This window comes from Chaetodon trifascialis, chromosome 14 (genome assembly GCF_039877785.1).
Source record: "Chaetodon trifascialis isolate fChaTrf1 chromosome 14, fChaTrf1.hap1, whole genome shotgun sequence".
NCBI classification, from domain to species: Eukaryota; Metazoa; Chordata; class Actinopteri; order Chaetodontiformes; family Chaetodontidae; genus Chaetodon; species Chaetodon trifascialis.
The window spans coordinates 21752634-21778750 of record NC_092069.1 but is presented as its reverse complement, the minus strand read 5'-3'; the positions used below and the strand labels follow the sequence as shown (position 1 = coordinate 21778750).

The 26117-nt window shown below is 42.4% G+C and overlaps 1 protein-coding gene across 1 annotated transcript in view; it reads left to right on the top strand.

The window, feature by feature from the left end:
* The first annotated feature begins 510 nt into the window (after positions 1-510).
* The window catches only part of slc25a21 (solute carrier family 25 member 21), a 92740-nt gene continuing 67133 nt past the window's right edge, over positions 511-26117 (top strand). Inside the window, exons 1-2 of the mRNA XM_070979597.1 lie at positions 511-734; positions 854-942. Coding sequence (XP_070835698.1) covers positions 873-942 — 70 coding nt within the window. The 5' untranslated portion in view covers positions 511-734; positions 854-872. The remainder of the gene's footprint in view (positions 735-853; positions 943-26117) is intronic.

Sequence of the window (26117 nt, the reverse complement as noted above, 5' to 3'; positions counted from 1 at the left end):
GTGTACTTATCATGACTTTTCTATACTTCAATTGTATTTCTAATACACTTAAGTATACTATTTTTTCACCTGGGTTAAATCTGACATTTTATGGACTGAGCAATTAAGCAATTCATCAAAACAGTAATTAAAACATTAACCAATAATGAATGTGATGCCTGAGACTTGCAAACACAGTACACATCACATGCAGTACACAGCAGGCAGATAATGGGTGGAGGATCGTATTGTTATCAAACTAAGGCAGCAAGTTTCATTTGGTGGATCAGAGTGTGTGTCAGGCTGGAACCTGCAGAAACATGACATAATCTCGGTTTAAGGCCCCTTTGGACTGCTGCACAGTACAGTAGCTGGATAAATAAATATAACACTGATTATAGTCCGCAAAAAGAAGCACAAGTGTATAAAGTGCATAATAAGCATCAGTGCAAACAGTGTCAAAGCTGAAGTATAAATGCACATTTATGAATATAAAATGACCTTTGTGCTCATTGTGTGTCTGTTTGCCTCACATCGATCACTGGTCAGGGGTCAGGGCTGATCCATTTTTTATTTACAGTATTCAAACACTTCATGGCTGCAAGGCAATGGGAGGGTAGAACGAACCAGCCGTTAATTGATTCCATATTAGCTTAGCCTAGCCTGAGAGCACGGGGACAGATAACACAGCTGCTACAGGAGCAGGACGGCGGCAGTCAACCGGGCGACCTCAGCACGGAGCAGGGAAGGAACCGGTAGGCTGGCTGTTCACAGCACTGAGGCGTTCTGTTACAGCCCCCCATGACTTGCTCCACGCTCGCCTACAACACTAGATAACCGTTAACGATTTCCTCTCTTATTTTTGCCTCGCCAGGAAACTCGAAGCGCTAGAAATGACAGCCAAGAAGCCACAGAGCATCCTGCGGGAGGCTTCTCATCAGATTATCGCAGGTGGATCCGCAGGTAAGTCCGATAATAATCACACTACAGATGTTTATTAAAGACTGAGACAGATTATGCAACAGTTTGGAGCACGCGCGAGGCTACATGTACGTAGCATGGCGAAAGTGTCACCCATTAAAAGCACACACCACGCGCCCTGCTCGGTTACCGACGAAACGACACAAAACGTCCCGGTTGATGTCGCTCAGGGGTCGTTAATCGACAAGCGAGTACGTTAAGTACTCATCTGTACGTTTACCGAGCCAAAGACTAAGCATGTGTCACCAAGATAGTGGTCAGCTGTTCACGTGCTGGACTTCTTCACGGAACTGCCGCCGGGTTAGGATATGAGTTCGCGCATGCGTACTGCTGTCTGAGACTTAACGAGACTACTGAATTGACTCTGGAGGGTTTATTTTTTATGTTTTTATGCATTTTAATGCGCTGATGTTACCTTGATAGTAGTTTTTAAATGCAGCACTTTGACGACGGTCTTCAGCTGGGAAGAGAAAGCGCTTCATTATGTGAGGCTGACTGTTAATATCATCTCTAAATGTTAAACAACATCGGTAGTTTTGTCATAAGCATATTGACAATAGCATTTTTATGGGTAGGAGTATTTTTATGGCAATTAGTATTTTTAGAATCCATACATAATACACATATGCATAGTAATATTTTGCTGGCTATAATGACCTCTTTTTGCCAGCGTGGGATCAATAAAGTCTTATCTTATCTTATCTTATCTTATCTTATCTTATCTTATCTTATCTTATCTTATCTTATCCTAAACTGTTATGTAACCACTACAGTATGACCCCATATCAGAGCAGTGAGCTGGTATCCTACATATTATTATTATGAATATCTGGGATGCCTAGAAGATTGAACATAAACACTTCCTTCAGTTAGGAATATTCACAAAAATTATAACAGCAGAAAAAATGCAGTCCAATGAAGGATGGAGAGGGGTTTATTCCCATTAAGATAAACATTAACATATCAAATTAAAAGTGACGCAGGCTTTATTTCTTGCTCGCTGGCCCCCAGGTGCGGCCACCAGGGGCAGCACCGAGCACACCGCTGCTAAGTCGATATCAGGCGAGGAAGAATTCCCGCGCCATATTTGATTCGTTTGTTTGTTTTGTTTGTTGACTAATTGACAGTCATCCCCACCGTTCTCTGATTAATCATGTTTTCTGTCGCCAGAAGGTTGTCTTCCACCTGGTGAGTTTCTAATTTCTCTGTTCTGTGAGATATTAACGTTCCTTGACTGAACTGTCTGAAGGGAACCTGCTACGCTGCACGTTAGCCGTATGAGAACGTTTGTAGCCTGTGTAGGCCTCTGACTTAAGTCCTGTATTTGGCAAGATGTTGGACTTGTGAAATATTTTCACAAAGAAACTACTCTTGCAATCATTCCAGTCAGCTAATGTTCAGTTTTGGTGGTGTTTTCGTTGGCTTAATAACTCGCTATCATGGTAGAAGCTGTAGCTAATTAAATCTCAGAAGGCCGCAGAACGGTGTTAGTGGAATTAACAGTCTGACAAAATATGATCAAAAATCCTTAAATAAACTGAGTGCACGCTAAGGTAACCTTTGTTTTTACATTACAGGGGTTGTAAATATAGGTAAATCACGAGAGGAAACATTTCTAATTTAATATAAATTAATTAATACAAATGAAAGACTGATATAGGGGTTGCTGAGGTTGCAGGCGGGGTCGGACGTCAGTTAGAGCCCGGACGTAAGAAACGCGCGGTCTAACCCGGAAGTGAGCAGGAGGTACCGCTCTCGTGTCTTCGCTCTGCTTCACTTCACAAAAGACTCATCTGTTCTCTTTCTGTTCTGTTCTGTTCTGTTCTCCAACTTAATATTACGTAACACAGCTGGCACATGGTCAACTCGTGTTTGCTGAGCCAAAAGGACAAAATAAAAGCAGCGAAAGACACGAAAGCTGGGGGAGACGGTCGTCAGACCATCCTGACATTTTACCTTTTGATCGGTGGAGGAAGAAACCGAAGCAGAAGTCTGCACTGTTCAGTTTAATGGAATTTACAGAGAGGGATGGTTTCCAAAATGAGAGTCATGGAAGTCATGTGAGATGAAAAACACACGATCGAGTCAAGTTTTGGGATTTACGCCCTCCTGGTCCATATCCTCCATGTGACCTGTATTATTTCCTACCATAAAATACGTAACATAAAAGTGATCACATCACTACTTCACAGTGTTCCTGCTGCAATAACTAGGTAATTAAACAAAAAATGTAGCATATAGGCAAAAATTTCCATTATTCTGTCTGTACTGCCTTGTAAGTCCCATATTAAAGGTGCAATATGTAAGCACGTGAAGTAATTTACATAGATTAATTTGACTGTGTAGTTTTTCACGTCACTGTTTTGGCCAACGCACAGGATGATGCTCTCCTTTAGAGGGTGAGTGCAAGCAGCTGGATGCTGACTGCAGCTGGCTTAATGACTACCGGTGCAATTAATAAGGATTTTATGAAAATACCACATTGTATGTTTAAGGGGGATGTTAACTGTGAGAGAAGATAGTGAATTCTCTTTTGTGCCAGACTCTTTTGTCATGCAGGTTATGTAAAGGAGTGCACAAAACCAAAGTTGAGGTTGATGGTTAATGATTGCACATTCCTCAAATCTTTGAGCAAGGTTGTGCACATGAGTGGTTACACCAGCAAGTCATTGGAATATGTCTAAACATACAGGAGTCTGCTTGTGTTGTGGGATTAGTGACAGATATCCAGCAAATGAGAAAATAAACACTTCGGACAGCTGCAGTGGCTGGTTGAAATCTCTCTGCCGGTTTTAGCCTTTTCATGGGTCGTGACAGTGAATGTGTAATAGTTTAGCCTTCATAAACAGCTGCTGTGAATTTCTCCGTCCTCCACTGCTCTGCATGTGTCCAGCAGTCCAGGATTGTGGTTGTGCGTGTATTTGTCGATAGGAATTTGATGCATTCACGTGATGTGGCTTTTTATTGCATAAATGCAAAAATCATTGAAGCGGAAATCATTTCATACCAGTTCATTTCATTTATAGAAGCCTCTTACTGCTTTTCGGACTGTGTCATCACGATCTTTTGTGATCCTTAGCACGAATTTTATAGCATGTGTGCAGTTTAATATTTGATTGAGTTCTGTTAATTTACACACTAAGTGAAGAATCTCTCACATGGTGACTCATCATGTTCTTCTCTTCATGTGTTCAGTCACGTAGCTGCTAGTTGTTCTTGTTTGGGCCAGTTGTGCAGTCAAGCGCGAAATGTTGCCGAAATGAAGAAAATCATTTTCCTTTTGTCTTAACACCACGTAACAGCAGAAAGTGATCAGTCAAGCATGGCTGTGATGGATTATTGAGAATACACGGAGACTGTCTCGGTATGGTGTCAGTTTTTTTTTCTCCAGCTGAACAAGCCAACAGCTGTAAACAATCAGGACCACAAAACGCTTCCCTCATGTTTGTATTCTCGGTGTTGTTTCTGCGCTCACTCACCGAGTTGATCAACACTGAAAGGCGGTTTTTATCTTTCTGTACACAATGTCCGCAGTCTTTAGCACAGTCTGTGCTGTCTGGGATGTATTGTTTTCGTATTCAGAAATCACAGTAATACAATCTAAATCTTTACTTTAGAGGCCCCAAAAATATACATTTTATGTTTTCATATTTATATTTTTAGATTTTCCCAAATGTTTGCGTCTGCCTCTTCATTATAGGAGTATTGTTAGTGATGCTGTTTGTCTCATCTTTACATATTTATATTGCTCTATATAAATAGACATAAGGCATCTTTTTATTTCAACATCACGCAAAGTAACCATAAAAGTACAAGTGACTCATTAAATGCTTAAGAAATCTTTTCCCAAATGACTTTGTGGCCAACACTCTGTTCTCTGACCTCCATGAACCAACAGATATTCAGTCACGGACTACAAGCGAAGCCCAAAACATTTAGTCTGCTTCTTCTGCTACCATCTACTGCAGTTCCTCTGGGTCTCTGCGATCTTTAGCTCGTCTATTGTGTAAATGTGAGCGTTTGTGTCTGTTGCAGTCTGCTATTAAGGGATTAAAGGGGTGTTTCCGATGTCGTGTCATTGTTCTTGCTGTTCCTGCTCCTACTGAATGAACAATTCACTCCTAAAGTAGACTTAGCTGCATATAATCCATGTTACAGCCAGTATGTATGAAATGTGTATGACGCCCAGTATAGGCTGCCACTCAGTCCTCTTCAAAGCTGTTAATGAAGTCATCATTTTACTCCTCCAAAGGAAAAAAAAAAAAAATCAATCATACAGTGTCAAAAGTTTCTAAAAGCAATCTGTATTCCAGGTGTTTTCCAGTGGAATATTTGCCTACTTTTCTCTACTACTTTGCTCATAAACAATGATTTATTTAGGAATCAGGATTGGCTTTTTTGACCAAGTATATGTGCACATACAAGGAATCTGACTGCACTTTGCACTCAGTGGACCTGCGTAGGAAAAAAGACACACAGTTCAATTAGGACAAAAAGACAAATCTGAACAATAAGTTAGGTAGTGCAAAAATAGAAAATAAACAATAAAGAATGGCGAGGCAGTAAACAACATATGCAGTGAATTTCCTGAAGGAACACAGAAACACAGTGTTCTGGCTTTTCTGCAGCTGGTGAAAAAAACTGAATTTGGGTTCAGAGTGCTCTTGCTTGGCCCTTTTTTTGCCGTAGTGTTTTTTATTTTGGGAGCTCATAGATGTCTGCATTGCCATCAGTGGCATACAGTGAGGACCCTGATCCTGTTGACCCTGTGTGCTGGTCCAGATGATGTTTTAAAACTAGCAGTGAAAAGTTCTTTTCAGGCTCTCAGTTAATTATGAAGGAATCGTCTCAGGTGATGTTTTTATGAGAAACGAGGTGTCACCTGCACTCTGGCATTGTTGCTTGTCCCTCCCTATTTACGCCTCACAAGCCCCCAGGGACTGACGACCTGCTGTCCTCATCCTCCAACCAGAAGCTGAGGGACGCTCGTCTGTCCTCACCAAGAGTGATGGGACAGAGGTTTGAACCCTGAGCAGAATGACCTCAGTGTTCCTCCTCACTTTTACTCTGCCTCCCCTCTGTTTTTTTTCATCCTCAGTTAAAAAGGCTGCAGACAGACTGCTGTTAATTTATGTGTGAGCCGGTCGTAGAGCTTATGAGTCAAAGGTGAATTAAAGGGAGAAAGCAGCAGTGGATCAGTTAGTTTTACCTCTGTGTTGAGTGCCTGGTGGAATAAAGTGTGCTGATTTAGTGATATTAGTGCACATTTTTCTGTGTGTGTACTGTAGAGCCGAAACAAGTAGTTGATTTATCAGTCGATCGACAGTAACTTTTTGGATAATTCAAAAATCGTTTTACTCTTTTCTTTTCTTTTTATTGAAGCAAAAATGCCAAACATTCTCTGGTTCCACTTTCTCCCTTGTGAAGATTTGATTTCATTGTCTAAGAATTGATTCCCCTCCAGTGGGTAACAGGATAAATCTGAGCAGCTCACAGGAAAGAACAAAGCTCTGCCAAATGAATTTTAATTCTTAGTTTCAGTCTTTGTCAAACGCTGGATTGTTTCAGCTCTTTTGACCTTGTAAAATGTATTAAAATGAGACAATATAAGAGGTTTAGGGGAAAAATTGTCTAATGGAGTAGTAAACTGAATAATTTAAGGTTCTGGAGTGTTGGCTGGACAAAACAAGCTGTTTGATTGCACGATCATGGCCATTTCTTACTGGGTTTGATATTTTATAGCACAAACAATGAATTAACGAATTGACAAAAAAACATTGGCAGATTCATCAAAAATGGACGTCATTGTTAGTGCAGCCCTGGTATCTTTGTTGGACTGATAACAGTGTATTTCCAGTGAGTGTAAATTTCACAGGCTGTGTATGCTTACTCATACTTTAGCGTCCATTCTGATTTCGTCCACAAGGGGGTAGTAGTTGCATGCTGTATCTCTTCTCACAGTAAAGGGATGTTCCAACTGTTCAGTGGTTGGCTTTCACTCATAAATATTGGATTCAGGAAGACAGTGATGCATGGGAGCTGTACAGAGCAGGCAGCTTAGAAGGATTTACAGGCCCGGTGAAATTTATCTTCTTTTATCTGGAAAAAATATGGTAATATGGGCCGAACAAAGTTAATAAAATAATAATATTAATGTCTTCATGATTACATACATAGTAAACCAAATAAAAAAAATAGAAAATGGAAATCTATCCAGTTACATGCTTGCTGCTGTAATGTTTTCTCTAAGGCCTTTGTTATTTCCTTGGTAGGAGCATTTTCTAAACTCCATGAGTAAATCGATCCGTCTCCAGCAAATGGACTGTGACGACATGAGACAGACGCCCCGCGTGTGATTACTGAGCCCCCCCCCCCAGACTGTCAGAGCCTCCTCAGACTCTCCTCATTTAACTGGTTTTACACAGGGAACCTGAAATCAGTCGAGAAAGAACAAATAAAGCCGCTTAGCCTAAATGAAGGAGAGGAAGAATCAAGTCAAAGTGTGTGTGTGTGTGTGCGTGTGTGTGTGTGTGTGTGTGTGTGTGTGTGTGTTATCCCCAGACGCAGGCTGCAGTTAGTTGTTTTCTTTTTTTTTCTTTCTTTTTTTTTTCCTCCATGATTCCCGAGTGGCTGCACCAATCACAGCCGAATTAGGCCTAATATTTATTTCCAGAAACAATTGTACATGTTTCAGGGGGGCTTTGATTGAACTCCCGGTAGACATGTTGTAGACAGATGTTTAGATGACCTCATGTTTGAAGTAATGTTGATTCTGGATGGGGTGCCTGTTCCTCTAAATCAGCTCCCTCTGCCTCCCATCTCTCTCTCTTTTTTTCAGTTTTTGTGTCTCGGTCTGGGGGGGCTCGCAGAACCTGCACGTCTTTCATATTTAATGTGTGCTTTGGCTCACATTAAATGGCACGCATTAACTTTTTTTATTTTTTTTGTTCCATCCTTGACAGACAGATGTCCACGCATGGGGTTCGTGGATGGCTTGGTTAAAATGAGCCATGATAGTGCTGAAGGATGGCTACTTAACCGGACACATCTGTCTTTTGTTTCCAGTGCTTGTCTTTAAACGTGTCTGCCTCAGAACGAGGCCAGGATTTACCGTGAAGGCAGCCTTTCCGACAAGCTTCTAAACAGTAGACGAGTCGATTATGTGACTGATAATCAATATTTTGATCTCAGACGTTAATTTGAGTGACTTTCTCCTGCTGTTTCTGTGTGAATAGGTTGCATGCTGCTGGGTGTGCAGGCAATAACTCAAGCAACCCCTCATTTAATACGGAAAAATCACAACACACCGACATTCCTAAAGTAAACACGAAAGATTTATTCTCTCCGTCAAATAATTACCGTCCTCAGCAAATGTGAACCATCACAGTGCCATTAGAAATTAGCTGAATGCGAGCAGGCATACGTCTAATGGTCGTCTAATTAATGCGCCGCAAATCTCTGGCATCCCAAAATAGTTTGGATAAACCCCAAAAGGTTAAGTGGCGCTAAAATGCTGATGACAAAATAATGAATGCTTTTGCGGAATTTCTGTGGCTTTGCTTGGTGTATCATAATTAAATGATTGGACCTGAAGTATTTGTCATAGCTTAAATCAAATGACATTTTGTTTTTGGTTGGGGGGGGGGCTTTTTTCTGCTTTAACATGCAAACATATCATTTTAATTAATTTTACTAAAGAAAAAAAGCATGAACCTTGATGCAAAAAAACGCCACCAATCACTGCTAATGTGCACTAAAGCACGCATTATCACCAAGCCCAGGGGGGCATTCCGGTTGTTTTTCGTGAGGGACAGATTATTTGTATCCTCAAACTGTGCACGCTGGCGGTCGTGCGTCATTAGGTGGACATCCTGCGCTAAAAGCATCGTGGCTGACGGCTGCGTTTTGACAGCGACATGTCCACGAAGACTCTGAGCCGTCCAGGTAAAATAAAGTCAAACAAGAAGTTCCTAATGGCTGCCTGTTAAATCTGAAGCGTCTGTGAAGCCCCTTCTCTCCAAGGCCAGAAAACATTTCAGAGTCGCATTCAAAAAAATCTAAACATATTTTTGTTTATTTAAAAATGCCAAACCATTACAACAGACATCAGGACTGCGTATCATGGCCCGGCCTCCTTGATTTATCTATTAAATCCAAATTTTTAACTCATGTCATGCCAGCAGCAAAATCAGAACCATGCGCCGGAGTCTTTATTTGACTGCGTTTCAGTCTCAGCTGTGTCTACAGGTGAGGCCTCTCACGGGCTCCAGGCTGCACGTGAATCATCGTTATTTGACAAGTGCCATCAATTTTCACTGAGATGACCTCAGCCTCCTACCGAGATCTGTCTCTGTCACATTTTTGGATGCAGCTAACACAGACAGATGTAACCGAAGCCTCGAAAACTCAGCGAGGTAACAGAGCCGGAATATTCTCAGGTGTAAATTTGGCATTGTGAATGGTCTCTGATGTGAGTTTGCGGCATGTTAGGCCAGTCTGCATCCCTGTTATGGTATTATTAAGACCTTCATCCTGTTTTAACGCAGGCACTGGACAGGCTATGACAGAACCGAGCATTGGACACGCTTTTTATGTACGCAGAGTCCGGGCAGGGGACAATGACGTGCGTCCCAGCTGAGCGCCTGTGATGTATGAGCCCCAGCCGCGTTCACGACGTTATCTTAATGACATGATTTATGAACGGTTCACTGGCGGAGTTGGGGGGACCGGAGGAGGCCAGGCGGTGGGGATCGAGACTCCTGTTGTGTGTGTGAAAGGAGTCCAGCCAAGACGCAACGCGCAATTACCGGATTTGTGCTCGCACGGGCACGCGCGCTGCAGTGACTTCTGAATCCGCTGTTGTTAGTCAGAGTCCGGTGGGTTATTGCTTTAGGCGACACACTGCTGCGTCATTAATGACATGATTACATTATTGCATAACATATAATGTCACATTATTGCATCCATAAGTCGAGGCAGTGTCGTTAAAAAGCTCAAAGTCTTACAAATGTTCCAGAAATCTTTGATTTTAATTGATAATAATTGGGCATAGTTAATAGTTCCATGTTATTTTCCCACCAAATAAACAGTAGCTTTTATCAGTGGTTGGTCAATGCATAGCCTACAGCTTACTGTAGTTTTGTCCAGGTCATATGGATTTACAATGAAAGTATGAAGTAACTGTGGAACAAAAGCGCTTAATGTGATGTGTAAAGCTTTGGTGGAGTCTGTCATTGAGTCATCACATGAGAACGATTATGTAAGGTTACATAAGCTCACTAGTCCAGGGTCCAACTGAGGACTATTTTCATTGTCGATAAACCTGTTAATTATTTTATCGATTAGTCATTCGTTGTTTGGTCTATAAAATGTCAGAGTGTGTTGAAAAATGTCCATCAGTGTTTCCCAAAGCCTGAGATGACATCCTCAAATGTCTTGCTTTGCCCACAGCCCAAAGATACTCAGTTGTAGTGTTGAAGAGGAGCAAAGAAACCAGAAAATCTTCACATTTAAGAAGCTAGAATCAGAGAAATTTGACCTTTTTTACTCCAACTGATTAATTGATTATCAGACTAGTTGGCAATTTCTCTAATAGTTAGACTACTGATCGATTAGTTGTTGCAGCTCTAAACTGATCACAGTTATAGCTAATGAATCTAGATGCTTTCACTAACGGTTGCTTTTGAAGAAAGGCTTATTTGTGGGCTTTCAATGGGTTCATTATGAGTGAGAGTGGTGATTCGACGATGTTTAGTGCAATAATATAAACAGCATGGAGGTGCATTTTTATTAGGAATTTACTTTTGTCTGAGAACTAACAACCGAGACATCTTTTCCGTAGCAACCTATGGTAAATATCGCGGTCAGGCATGCCAACACACACGCGCATTCATCATACATGCAAGTTCCTAGAATAATAATAATAATTATAGTGTTATGGTAAAAGCAGATTCAGTCAGATAATTATGATTGCTCAACATGGGAGGCTTTCTCTGCATCATTGCCTCCTACTTAGGTACCAATTATTAAAACCAGGAACACGGAGCTGCAGGAAGCACAGTGGGGCTGATTTTAGATCGCGGCGCTGAGAGTATTTCATCACATCGCTGCGTGATTTCATAATGCAAATGAGATGATCACACGGCTCTTCCACACCTATTCGCCACTTGACATTTTACCAGTCAGAACTGCACAAGCACAAGGCGTTTTTGTGTGTGTACAGAGGAGGTACATTCAGCAGAAAAACAGCATGCGAAACAGGGAAGATGACAGATGTAAAGTAAGCACTGAAATCACTCACAAATTCCATGGCGGTCGAAGTGGAAAGTGAAGGCGAACACAGTACAGCACATGGCAACAATAATAAAACTGGGAGGGAAATCAGCTAAACAAGCTATGCTTAATTGAGCACTTAGACTAAGTAGTCAAGGGGCAAAGAGAGAGTGACCCTGTAAGAAAATGAAAGTTTACAGTTGTGAGACTGCGTGTGTGTGTTTGTGCGCGTTCGTGCGTGCGTGTGTGCGCGTTCGTGCGTGTGTGTGCGCGCGTTGTAGGTATTTTTGAATGCATCTTGGTCATGTATTCGTGCAAAGGAAAATGGCTACGTGTGTGTGCGTGCATGCGTGCGTGGGCTGTGTTTTCATGCCACAAAATGGTCAAGTGTACGCGTTTGTTTGTTTGTTTTCTGCGTGTGTGTGTGCCTCTGAGTGAGAAATTTATGCCGGGAAATTGGATGTAATTGCGTGTGTTTGCCCGAGACATGCGTGCACATGCGTCTGAGGAAATGGATATATTTAAGCGTGTGTGTGTTCTGCATGCGCCTGGATTATGTTTTCGGATGAGTGGGTATTTTTGAGCCCGGCTCTGTCTTGAACCTCCTAATTAAGTCACAATAGGAACAAGCTCTTCCTGTGGAGAGCTACTGTCTGTCATCCGGGCAGACTTATTATCTCACTGTGTGTGTTTCAGTGGATCTTTGATAGGATGTTGTTGCGTGTTACCTTTTAAAATAACAGTAAATATCAGCAACAGCAAAAATTACGTTTTTAAAAATTCCACCTTCGCCTCAAGAGCCTTCTGTTTATCCTCCACCACCTTGCTGCTCATGAACACTGACATGTGTGTTGAAAAGTCTCGAATTGGGCATTTAACCTCCTGCCCTGTAGCTCGTAGCCACAGTTGGTAGCAGGTCAGACATATGGGCCTGCTACACTGCGGTACTACTGGACGGGTTCCTAATGCTGATTTTTCAGGCTCAACGGTTTTTGATCTCTTGTTTAATAGTTTTTGTTTTGTTTCAGGAAATCTTCGGAAAAAAAAAAAAGTCATGGCCAAGACAAACCTCATGTTATTTCAACTGAATTTGATACACGATTCGAGGGTTCAGATACAGTAATTACAAACCCTCCCCGCTCCTGCTGTAAGCGCTGAAATATAAATAAACATAATAAGTACTGTCAAAAAAACAAAAACAAAAACGGACAAACTAAAAACCCCGAATTACATGGCTGTTTCCATGTATTTGTGTGTGCGTGCGTGTATGGATGTGTGCATTGTGTGCCCTGTGATTGTCTGGATGAGCTGGAAATTTATAACACAGGTTTTTACAGGAAGACTCAGCCAAAAACTGTAATTCTTTCTCCCCTTTTAGCTCAGTAGTTGGGAGACAGGCCTGCCCACTTTGGGTTAACTCTATCAAGATGAACAGCATTTGGGCCAGTGCAGTAATCATAATGTAATTTGTTGTGCTCATGAGCCAATTTGTGTAGTTTTAGAGGAAATATCCCGTGCCTGGTGGCCTTGTAAGAGCATGTCCTGGGGCAAGGCTTTAATTAGGGAAGTTCAAATTTATAGACACTTTGTATTATTTCTGATCTTGAGTGGTTGGAGGATGACATACTTAAGAGGAGGACTCTGGCAGAGGACGAGGAAAAAGTTGATAATGAGAAACAAAACCGAATGAAAGGTCATGTTAGGAATTTGTTTACCATTTCATTATCATTTTGAAATCAAAGAGTCCTGCGGGGGAATCAAAGCGGACACAAATGTCACGGTCTGGAAAGAGGTTCTGAGGAACAGCGCGAGGTATGCGGCAGTTCCCCTTCAGTTTGTTTGAAAGGAGAGCAAGGGATGGAGATGTGAAAGAAGTTGCCGGGTTGGAGAAAAGAGCAGTGTGTCAGTGTGTTAATGTTCACCTCTGGGAGAGGCGGCGATCCCGAGTTCTTGTCCCGACTGGAAAAAAAATGAGGAGGAGAAAAAAAAATCCAGGCTTTTCAAAAGTTGACATTAATTTGCTGCACAGCTATTTAATGAGGATTAAATGTTTTGCCTTTAGAGGAGAATCGGATCCAAATATGTCATGAATATGATGACTCAGACAGAGGGACTAGAGGGCAGAAGAGAGCCACACTGGGGCTTTTTTAATGCGCCTCAGTAATGCAGTGAGTTAAGAGTTTGTGCTGCTCCCAGTGGATGGATTTTAAGGTAATATGAAGATGGATAACTTTGCTGATCCTTTCACATGTACGTGCAAATGATTTCACTTAACCAAGACATACAGCTCTCAAAATATGAGATAATCCCTTCACATCTGTGTTTAGTTTGCCACAGGTATCATTGGAAATGTTAATACTACCAGTGTGGAATACTTATTTGTTCTGAAAGGCCTCCAAGCTTTCATTCAGCACGCTGATTCTTGAAACGGTTTCATCCCGACACGAGATCCAAATCATGACTCAGATACGACACAGGCTGTATTTTCTATGGCCTGTGTGAGTTTTAAAACAAGAGTTCACACTGAGATGCGTTTAGTAGAACGGAGACCACACAGGGCGCCGGCACGGCAGCGCTGCAGCGTTTGAAGCAGGTACGCGGGGGGAGAGCGGCGGCCGGGAAGGGGGCAACGGAGGAAGGTTAAGTTATCAGCCGTCTGACAGGGCGAGCGCTCAGCTGGGCAGCTCTGTAATCACAGGCTCTGACAGATGCTTTCTCGATAAGAATCCCCCAGAAGCTTCGCGGGAACACACAGGCGGCCAGCTGTTTCCATAGGGAGGCATTGATGTTAACGTCTTCAAAAGGAGGACGTGAATCCAACAATAACTGCAGCAGAGCCCGTCTCTTTTCAAAGCATGGCACGAGTCTCCCTCTCGTCTGGTGCATATGTATTTAGAGCAGGTGATCTTTTTTTTTTCTTTCATTTCTTTCCCCCATTTGCATTCGAACTTGGTGGTGGTTTCTTTTTTCCGGCCTGATTCCGTGTTTTCCAGGTTTGCGCTTGGTGTGTGACGGTTGGAGGGAAATTATCAGTCAAAAATTTTCCTCCGTCTTTGCCTGTACCGCACAAGAAGAAACCTTTCGAGGGCTCCATTGGTGTTCTGGTCTTTCCTGAATTGCGGGACTCTCGGGTGTGTTTCATAATGGTACTTGGACCGTTGCAGCTTGATATATCACACCCAGGGGAGAATCTGCTCTCTGCACCAATCTATCAGTCCCCGGCCGGAGGAAGGCCCAATGACGCTCAGGCCTCTGCGATTATGGCCCCCCATCATATTCAAAATGTACTTTAAATTGATGGTGTGTGTTTTTTCTTCCGTGAAGGAAACGTCTTGAGTGATCACACACAGGCCCTTGCGGTTTTGCAGATGTTTTTATTGTGATTGCTTGAGGAAATATTTTGTTAGTAAAATGTAGGATTATTTAATTGTAGTTGTTCTGTAAGCTGCTGGATGAACAAGAGAATGCACGCTCATTCGATTTTAGACCACAAGTTGTCAGTTCACTTTATTTGAGTCGTTCATTGATATTTACATCCCCTACACTCTCTGACTTAATGCAGTTATTATTATTATAACTGGACTAATGGTTATAAAAATATTATTTGTGCTAATTTTAGCAAACTTTACCTTCTACTTGATACAATAACACTACAGCTCTTGGTTTTTCTTAAGTGGAAAGGAGACAAGGTAATTACCCTTGGGGCAATTAGAGAAAGGGGCTGTGGGAGTAGGAAAGTCATTTTCTAACCCAAACATCCTGGTCCGAGGGGCCGGAGAGGCTGGACAGCCTCCTGGAGGCCGCTGGCTGGCTCGTGGGGAGCCGTTCGTGGGGAAGTGGATCAGGGTTTGTTTTCTTTCTCTGGAGGCAGGCCTCTGAAACTTCTGCCAGATGAACAGCACCTGAAACGCAGCAGCTCTCCCACCACCGTCAGTAGAGGGAGTGATTTACTGTACTCGGTCAGGCGCGCTCGTGTGCATGAAATCCTTTAGTCAGCTTCATCACACTGTGAGCAGTATAGTGGATCAGGGAGGAGGGAGCATGTCGGCGGTTGAGGCCCCAAATGTTATTTTTCTGCAGTCTCTTTAAGGCGGCTTAAAAATGTTTGTGTGGACCTATAAACATGCACAGCCCACATAATATTTCCAGCTTATTACACACACATGTAATAATCTGGCAGTATACAAAAAAATTGCAACCTAATGACGACATGCAAATGTAAAAAGCAAATGTGGTTCCTGCGGCTTGATTTTATTTCAGCAGATCATTAACCTGTACTGTAATCTTCAATATTGCATTTTTTTTAAAACCACATAAATCTGAGTTTCCCTGTCATGTCAAGTACCATTCAAACAACTGAAATCATTTGTCTTTTAAACTAGGAAATATACAGTACCTGCTCAGAAAGAATGGAAAAATCTTACTTTGATTTTTAGTTTCGTTGACATTAAACAAGAAGGAGAACAGCTGCAAAAGTGTCAGTGTTAACACAATAAAGGTCGAGGTTTATATGCATTGTGGTCCTGGATGATGTCTCAGGTGGATTAGGCAGGTGGCAGAACAACATCATGCTACCAACAAACCCACACAATAATAACAGAGAAATCAGTCCAAGCCAAACATCTAAAAATGAATAATAATATAATTACATACAAATTATAGTCAGAGTGGTAAGATTTCACTTCCTAATTTCCCACAATCCCACAATTTAATAGAGCTGCAATGATTTGTTAATCAAAGAAAATTAATTGCCAACTATTTTGACCATGTAAGTACTTTTTCAACAAAATTATGCCAAACATTTTCCCGTTCCAGCTACTCAAATGTGAGATTTTGCTGCTTTTCTTTGTCGTGCATGTTCTGGTTTTGGACTGAAGATGTCACCTTGCGCTCTATAAAATTATATAAAATTCCAATCAAGTAATCGATTATTGTGAAAATAATTGGCAGATTAACTAATTAATTGATGATAAAAATAATCTAATACTTTGAGCCTTAAGATACAATTTGAGCTTTTAAAAAACAGCGCCGTACAATGGTAATTGTAGTCTCATGGCCTTTATGATACTCAGAGGCTCTGTTGTTATAGTTTTTATATACAGTTGTACTACACAGAGTTGTACTTGTACATGTGGCTCTACGCTTCAATAATAACCTTGTATTAAGAAAATACACTAGTTGCAGTACCTGAGGAGGGTTATCTCACTGTTTGCCAGAGACACATGAGCTTTATCGGTAGAGAGGCTCTCATGATATCAAATCCATGGACAGTAGAAGCAGCTGAAATCATAATCAGTGATTGGTTGATCGATCAATTAGATGATGACTGGATTTCATCACAGTAAATTGGATCTTTTTGCTTTTGGGTTTTGGTCTGCTGGACATTTTATAAACTACATGATTCATTGGCAGACTAATCGATGGTTAAAATAATCATTAGCAGCAGCCCGAGCTGGGATTATTGAGATGTCAGTGAGTGCACAAGCGTATACAGAGGCTCGATTTAAAGGGTGCATGTACAGGATGTAGCTTGTTTGCCCGTCAGCGCTGCGCCTGCCTTGCCCACAAAGAGCGCAGACAAACTGATGTGGTCATTGAAAAGAGCGCACACAAAAGACGAGCAGAGGGGAGAAGATGAAAAATGAGCGAGCAGAAAGCTCTGGGAGTGGCAACAGAGGGACGGAAAGAGAAGCACGAGCTCTGGCACTATCCGACCTTCCTCATCCGTTCGTGCATTCGATCTGAGAATCAGGCTGCGAGCGGAGTCACAGCACTGACAGAACAGACCAGAGCGCCGTTCAGAAGCTTAACGCCGCGTGAGTGATCCCCATCAGGGAAGAAACGGGGCAGAAAGCTCCTCATGAAAAATCGAGCCCTGTGGGAAAGCGAGAGGGGAAATGGGCGTTTTTGCATGTAGGTGAATCAAGCGCCGTTTCATCTGAGGCACACCGAGCTGACTAAATGACAAATGTAATCCATTTATTAGTCATTCCAGTGAAGCTGATCCCCTCCCACCCGTAGTTTCATACAGTTTAAATCTTAAAGCTCGTCCCGTGAAAAGAGAGAGAAGAAGAAGGAGCTCATATTTGCATTCACGACTGAATGAGAATTAGTCTTGGCCTCCTGACAAGAATCTCTAATGAGCAAACACTGGGATGACATCATCTTGAGGTTTGGAGGGAATTAGCTTGATTAGAATAACCCTCCGCTCTCACCTTGGCTCAGGCATCCAACTGCTCTGCAGTCTGCCTGTCAAAGCCTCTCTCAGCTCCTATGGTTTTGGTTTGAGTCTTTTCCCCCACACTGTGGTGTGTTTAATGTGGAATAAGTACATTCAAGGGGGGGAGAAATGAGCGCTGGTGCTGACGTTTCTTTTAGCTCGATTTTGTTGTTTTGTTGAACATTTTTAGCTGTTAACAGAGGCAAGAAGGTGGGGGCGGTGGGGGTGTGCAGTTTATTTGTCATTGTGAGTTCGCACAGTTCCCTCTTCGCTGGGATGAGTGAGGCTTGCCATCAGCTCTCTAAAAACAACAAGCCTCGCCTGCCAAACTTCCTAGATAATTAGCGAAGCATTTCACACTCTGCAGAACATCAAAAAGGAAACGGAAAATTGACAAATTAAGCATGGTCCGTGTAGCGCGGGAGGGGTTTTTCTGGAGTGGAGAGTTGGTGGAGCTCCAATGCAGCACATGGTCACTCTAAAACGAGCCTGCTGCAGAACTTAGACCAATTTACACCAATCAGCAGGGCTGTGGGTTTTTTTAAAGCCCTGTTTTCATTCTTACAAGAGATTTCTTTATTCTGAATTCATTATCTAATTTATTTACTGTTGTCACCGAGGCCTCATTACTGATTATAAGCATCAACATAAGTATGGGAAGAATGTGCTAAATTGTGTTTTAATGTAGCCACAGCATGACTCGAATGGGCTTTTTAGGACTGAAAGATTGTTTTTAAATTTGGTTACCGCATTTCCTGGGTGGGTCAGACCAGACTCTTAAAACACAATCAGACACGAAGCCTCAAATGAGATCAAAAAGCATTTGGTTATGTTAAGTGCTGATTGTTTAACCTACTCGTTTGTGCAGTGCCTGCCTGGCACTTTACGTTCTCATTATTCGCTCCTCCATTATGATTGTGAGAAAATCCTGAGCATGTAGTGTATTTGGCATTTCACTGATTTTATCAAGTCCTCTCCATGAGATGACATTTTTCACAGCATGTCATCTCATGGAGTTTCCTTTCAAATGTAGCCCAAACTGTAACCAAATGTCCAGAAAACTGTGAACAGAAAATGCAAATTAATGCTTGTTTCCATCTCTGCTGTTATGTGACGAGGAGCTGGTGTTACACCTGTTGGTGTTTGCTAGCTAGCTGTCTGATGTAGAAAAGGGCCGAGTGTGTGACAGCTTTCAAAATTCACGCTCGACATTTAAATTTGAAACATTAAAAATCAAACTCGGTTTCTTGTATAGGATTAAAGGATGTCTTTCTTCATCCAACCATAAAACTATTGTGCAGTCAACCATGTCAGTCCTTGACTATGGAGATATCTGTACTGTCATGCCGTGCTATCAGCCCTTCAGCAGCTAAGCCCTGTGTAACGTAGTGCATTATGCTTTATCACAAGTGACAAATTTCATTCTCATCATTGTCCTCCGTATCTGGACATCCTTACTGTCAAGAAGAACAACTCATGAAACTCATCTATAAAGCTCTCCTGCCTCACATCTCTTCTGTGTAGTTACTTAAATGTGCTAACTGCAACACGCCATCCAGTAACTACTCTTACCCTTAATGTCCTTTATTTACACACTAATGTTGGCAGAGCTGGTTTCAGGTACTGTGCCCTTTTAAAATGAACGAACTGTAAACTCCCCTGAAACTAGAGTCCTACTTCTCCCCGGAACATTTTAAAGCTTTATTGTCTGTTTTTAATTAATTCCTTGTTCATTGTGTTTTTTTCTGTTTGATGATTATGTTCTTGTGAATGTTTCTTGTTCTCAGCTCTCTCTTGGAAAAAGAGATCTTAATCTTAATGAGACTGCCTGATTAAATAAAGATTAAATAAATATCCTGCCAATCAGTGAGATAGAGGGCGGGGATTCAAAGAGTTAGTTCAGTAACTTACCTTGAGCCTGAGTGCGTTTTGCCATCAAGAGCCACTGTGACCAAACGCTTTGAAAAACACTTTGAGGGGAAGAAGGATGAGCTAAAAGTCAAGCTAGCCAGGGCAGACAGGCTAGCTCTGACCACCGACTGCTGCACAGATCTCACAAACGACTGCTACATGTCACTTCATCAGTGCTTTCTGGAAGATGCAGTCCAGTGAGGTGCTCAGTTCCAAATTAATACATCAATCATTGGTTAATGAGTGTCAGGCTAGCGAAGTTAAACACCTATAAGTTGGTGCATTGAGATGAACAGTTGGACAATTCTCCAGTAGGGTGTCATTAAACTGATGCACAAGAAGATAATGAGCAGTTCAAAGGAGCAGTTTATGGTCTTCTTAAAGCATTATTGTTGACTGCTTATGTTTATATGATAATTAACTGATATTGTACAGTGCAATGCATCTTCATTTTGGGTCAGAGTGTCAAAGGATCATCCATCACTTGTGTGCAATTTTCCTTTAAAAGGAAAAATGTGCCTAAGTCAAGTTTTTGTAATGCATATCAGTGCCCACACATGCATATACATCTTGTACAAACACACTGTAAACACACACACACACACACACACACACACACACAAGTGCTCCATGCTTCCATGTACTGTACATATATACATACATACTCTTATATACACTGATCCTCATCACCACACGCCATTCAGTTAGTCTTGCAGCCCCAGCCCACCAGGGCCAAGTCAACAGAGGAGACTGTCACTGTGTCCACCGTGGCACTCTGGAGAGTTGAACTTGACTGAAACATATGTCTTCAATTTTAATAGCTCTCCATTCCCCCAGATGGCCTGAAGGGGGGGAAGGTTGCCTGAGAAGCTGCGTTTCATGTAGGAATAATTTGTGCTAAGTAGCAGGGCGATCTGTTTGTTACGCTAGAGCTGACAGTTTGTTTATGTTTCTTGAGGAGTATGATGGATGGGGCAGGAGTTGATGCTAATTAGACTAAATTGTTGCGAAGAATGCTGAGGGTCTGCACTACACTGCTGAGGCCAGTTTCCATTGTTCCTGCGTCTTCGCACTTTGGGTGTAATTGAATGGAGCTTGGGCCCATTCATCATGGCAGTGGGCGTCCAGGGCAGGAAACAAATGGCTCGACCTGGATGGAGAGGTTTTGGGAGAGGAACTGTGGGTGACGGAGGGAGAGCTGGCTGTTGGAGAAGGAAGATGTCACTTTTTTTTCCACCAGACCAATTAGAACAGACACAGCCTGAGTCCAACTGACCATGAAATTAATGTTTACCCAGTAAGTCTTGACCAGGGCGGATTGGCAGCTCTGAAACTCCTCCCCTTTGGCCTGACAGACATGGTCAACTGCAAAACATGGCCATTAGGCAAAGTGTCACTGCATGAGCTTTCCTCTAGAGATCACTCTCCTCTCGCCAATGCTACACATTTAACTGCTCAAGGGGAACAATCAAATTCGGATTTAAAGGTAGCGTACATCAGCAACATATGTCGATGGCAATCAACCCAACGTGTATTGCATTAGTATTAATAATTATGATGATGCCTGATATGACACACTCTGTATCTCTGGAACATTGTATGCTAGACATTTACTGTTTTAGCCCAGATGGATCATGCTGTGCTGCGCCCACCTGGGCTCTGATGTGACCTGACCCCCACAGAAGCTTTGTAATCCAGTCTTTAACTGCAGAGTCTTCATGGAGACTTTGTAAAATAATATGCTCATAATGATAAATCTAACACTGAATGTCTTTCTGTCATTTATCCATTATTCCGTGTTGAAAATGGTTTTTGTTGTAGGCTGGTTGCTAACATGGTTGTTAGCTCTCGACTGGTAATCCTAAGTGTGTGTGTGTGTGTGTGTGTGTGTGTGTGTGTGTGTGTGTGTGTGTGTGTGTGTGTGTGTGTGTGTGTGTGTGTGTGTGTGTGTTTGTGTGTGACAGCTCTGATCTGAAACTCAATGGACATTGAAATAACATAATTTCTGGGGCCTATTTGTTTAGAAAAAGTTCTGATATTTTCTCATTTCATTGCGTATCATTTTGCTGTTTTACAAGAAGAAAATTTGAATAGTTGTCACAAATGAAAGCATGATGTGTCACTCAGTCGTCCATTCATGGGCTCTCATTATGTCCCTGATGGAAGCGGCTGAGTCATGTGCGACGCCTAATGTTACAACTCGGTATTACAAGTCCGGACTCGTATTTTGGCTTAATATCAAACCAGTTTGAACATTTTTACTTGGCCCAACCCTAATAAATGCCTTGTTTTTTAAACCTCAGACCTCAGTTTGTAATGCAGGCTTACTGCTATGAATTTGTAGTCCTATAAACCCAAACCGAAATAATCCTGATATCATCATCTGGGTTATTTTTTCTGACATGAAGCGCTCTCTCAAACCCACAGAAGACAGAAGAATAACTTCTCTCAATCTGAGTACTGTTTATGACTAGTAAACTGAACTTGATGTGTAAAATTGGTGGAGTGCCCCTTTAAGATTAATTAAATTTCAACTTCAAGTCAACCCCAATGCACTGAGCCATTGGAAATCTCCGAAAATATGTCTGTATCTCTGCCAACTGAAGCCTACATCTGCCTGTGTGTAGTTTTTGTGTTTCTCCGCAGGTCAGCACTTACGCTGTTCCTCCCCTCGGTGTCGCTCATGTTAATTTGCTTTTGCCTCTTTCTTCCCAGCGTTTATTTTCTCTCATTTGCTGTTTTTCCTGCTGCGGGAAAATTTTGAAAAAAGAGGAAAGAAGCAGTTGGGCTTGTAAAGCCTGCCAGCTATGCGTTGGTGCTTGCCTTGGCCACTGCACATAGGACAAGGATATGAAGCTAATGCAGTTATACATACAGGTGACTGAGAAGTTTTCAGTAAGAATAAGATTATTTCTGTGTCAGAGCCAAATGAACTCCTGTGCATATCCCACGCTGGACCTCGTACTCTAACCAACAGACTCGACCCTCCAAACATGTTCAGTGTCTAACAACCCCACCCTGTTAGTTCCTCATCCTAGAAACAAACCTGACACTGCATCTGCAAGTCATTAACCTTTAAACACGCCGTACAACAATACTGTAAACAAAATGGCATTGTCACAGTTTCTACAAGTAAATGTGTGAAGTCGTAGCTAACAGTGAACAGAGCAGGGTGGAGCCAGCACATGTTCAGGCTCACGCAGGCTTGACAAGGATTTGGTCCCCCCCGCTTGTGGCCTAGTTCAGCTTGAGTTAGCCTCTGAGTACCTCCAGTGGTCTGGTCTGTAAGCCTATTGATTTATACTGTAAAATGTGAGGAAAAATTATCCTCAGATACTCAAACCAGTGTCGCTCTGTCCAATACATTTAAAGAGATATTTTTCATGCGCCGCCTCCCTTTATCCTTCATCATTGTATGTCTTGCTCAATACAGAATATCAGTGTTTGTGCATGTTTAATCACATCCGTCCATTTCTATACTGCGTATCCTGTTAAGAGCCAGTATGCACTGAACAAGAGGCAGGTAACACAGGGTGTAGGCAGCCCAAAACATTCACGCATACTTCAGGGTTGAACAATTAATTGATGACTATTTCTGTAAAAATTGTGACTCATATCACATTTGTAATATCTGTCAAAATAGCCACAGTATATTTTTGCACATCATTCAGCTCCAACCTACTGTCAGTGTAGAGTTTGCAGTTCACCCGACCTGCTTGCCTTTGGATTAAGGGTTGCCTTTTGACGAGTCATGGAGAGCATGCTTCAAGTTGCATTCAGCAACGTTTATTGTATTACACATCAGAAATAGCAAAACTTATGAAAGTTAAGATGACTTTTTCCAGTTTTCAAACAGCGGGTGAGTGTTGCATACAGAAAAAGCAAAAAGGAAAATCTCTGTCATTATGAACAGGCTATAAAAAGCCAGCCCACCTGATGAAAGCACTGCTCACTGACAGGAAGACTTCTGTGTGCTAACGGAGGCCAAAACTGTCAGGTCTGGGAGTCTGTGTTTTCTTGGCTCGTTAAGAAGACAAGTCAGTATCTTTTGCGGCTGCAGTGCATTGTGGTTTATTGAGGTTGCTGTCAGTGGGTTATCTTTTCCTCCTCTGTGATGGATTCTTCCATGTATTGTTATATGTCAGGGCAAAATCAGAGCCCGAGAAAGATGCTCTTAGGGACTCACACCAAAACCTGAATTTGATGTTTTAAATGGCTGAACTGAATTTCCTTGCAAACTTGGCCAGTGCCTTCAGTAGCAGCACTGGAAATGGCTCAAGGTGACTTCACGCTTGTGGTATTTTGGCCCATTCACTGGAATATGACAAATATACAACCAAACAATGAAATGGAGAAGTGCAAGGTGTATTGCCAATGCTTATTTTTCTGCAACAGTGTCAGAGTGATTTAGGGAGGATTTTTCCTTTAACCCTGTTCTTTGGAGAATTCAATGTTTAAGACTTCTGTCTCTGAAGCTACACATGTGCCCTTGTTGGCCTGGGACTGAATCCATCCAAAAATTACTCTCCTCTGTCTCAACTTCTATTTTTGACTGTTTGAACAAATACAAAGAATTAGTAAAGGCTGGATAGGCTGCTCCCTATCCCTAAAATATACACTGATTTAGGGAGATGAATATTTGAAAGAGCTGTTTGCCTTTTCTTTACATGCATGCATATTGGACCGAGAGCTGATTCTGTTTGGGTGGGATGTTGGGTAAGGATTTTAAGTACGGGGGGTAGTGTGAGGGGATAGAGAGAGGAAGCGAGTTAGCCTCGGATGGGCGAGAGTGAAACCCGAGCATGATTGAGTTAGGGGAAAGGAGACAGGAGCCCCGAGGCTGCCAGTCGGATGCTGTGTGTGTATACACGGCGCTCTTGTCATGCTGCCCTGTTAGCATGGGGAGATTGTGATGGAGTTATCTGGCCTGGCCCTGAAAACGGCTTGTCATCTTGTGTATACACAAGGAGGTAGCGTTAGTCTGTGTGTATGCTTGTACGGTGCCAGCAACATTACTCACAGGCCTTTTGGGACACAGGCAAAGCCTCGCCTGGTTCCTTTCCCTCTCAGTGGAAATATACTCATTGCATCCTCTCAAATTCGCCAAAGATGAAGGTTACACAAACAGTGATGGAAATGAGGTCTTTGAGGGTTAAACTATTACCTTTCTTGTGGGATTCATCCTCACCTGCTTTTCAAATGGCCTGTGACGTGGCTGAAAATGGGAACAAATTAAACTGCCCTCCATTACAAACTCGCTCTTACCAAAAGCTTCATTAATGTCATTTTTCTTACCAGTAATAATATGTTCTTTAGGCTCAAGACCCTCTTTTTTTTCTTTACTCTTCCCATCATGCACAGTTTGTGAGATGCCGTTTAAACTGTGGGAAAAAATGTCCCGAACTGAACACAGTATGGAGCCCCTGCTTCACACTGCACCAGCACTAAGCAAAAGCAGATGTTATAAAGTTTACAGAAATCAGAACATTATTTTCCTGTTTCCATTGCATTCTTCTAAACACTTAGTGAACAAGCTTTGAAGTCACCCAAGAAATCTAGTCTGCGGGAGAAATGATAGGATCTCCTGGAGCAATGGAGCCAGGGAGGTGGGGGGGGGGGGGGGGGGTCTGAGCAAGTGAAGGGGGATGAGGAGGAGCCTCGAGGGGGGCTGGGGGGTTGATGAAGAATTGGAGGTGCCTGTCAGGTCTAGATTCTCTCGTTGAATCATCAGGTTGAATCATCTGATTGGGACTTGTTCGCACGTCTTGAGCGTTCTTTCAACCCTTTTCCCTGGACTGCATGCGATCTGGGATCTGCAGGGGGAGATAAGCTGTGTTTAGGCAGGTCTGCTGTGGGTCTGATCATAACAGCAGATAAATCGCACTGACTGTGTTAGATAGCCTTACCGCAGGCAGTGTGCAGGACTGCCAGGAGCCCACATTCGATCCCTGTAATGTGTAGCCAATTTTGTAATAGACCTTCCAACTACATGAGTAATGTGGCTGCCTGGCAGGCATGTCCACTGGAAGCCTTAACAGAAGTCCCCTATCATGCATCCATCTTTCACCTATCCTGCATTAGTGCTGCCTTAGCGGTTTGCAGCCTGTTCTTTCCTAAATGGACTTCAGTAAGCGAACAGTCGCGTCGCCGTAAAGCGAAACGTGTGCGCCTTGATCAAAGCGCTTGCAACGTCATTCCTTACATCCCCAGATAAACAGATACAATTCTCTTTGTCTAAACATTTCCTTTAAGGGATAGAGAAGCAACGAAGCAGCGGTGCAGCGAGCTTTGAGTTAAACGTGTGACTTCTAAGATGGCTACATCTGCAGCGCATTACGGTTCAAGCATGCTCTCACAGGTTAACTAACTCTTCATGTTACCTCGAGTGACTGAGTCTCCTGAGAAGCAAATGGATTGCAGTGGGTTTGGATGTGAAACACACTGAGGAGCTTCATCATCTTAAGATGCATTAGACTTCAATGTCACCATCACTTGGTTTTGATTTAGCTGTGCAAATCACCCTTGTTACCATGTATTACCAGCGCAGGAGAATACAAATGCCTTGTCCCTCTCCTCTAGCGTTCCAAGCCAATCTGCCTCCTCTCAGCCCTTGTTGTAAGCTAATGCAGTGTGGCGTATGAATCATACACACAATACATGTCTTCATCCGACCTCTGCAGACAGGACCTCACAGGACAGCCACTTTGGCATTTCCTGCTCTCTCATCTTCAAGGCTTAGTAGAGACATGTATTC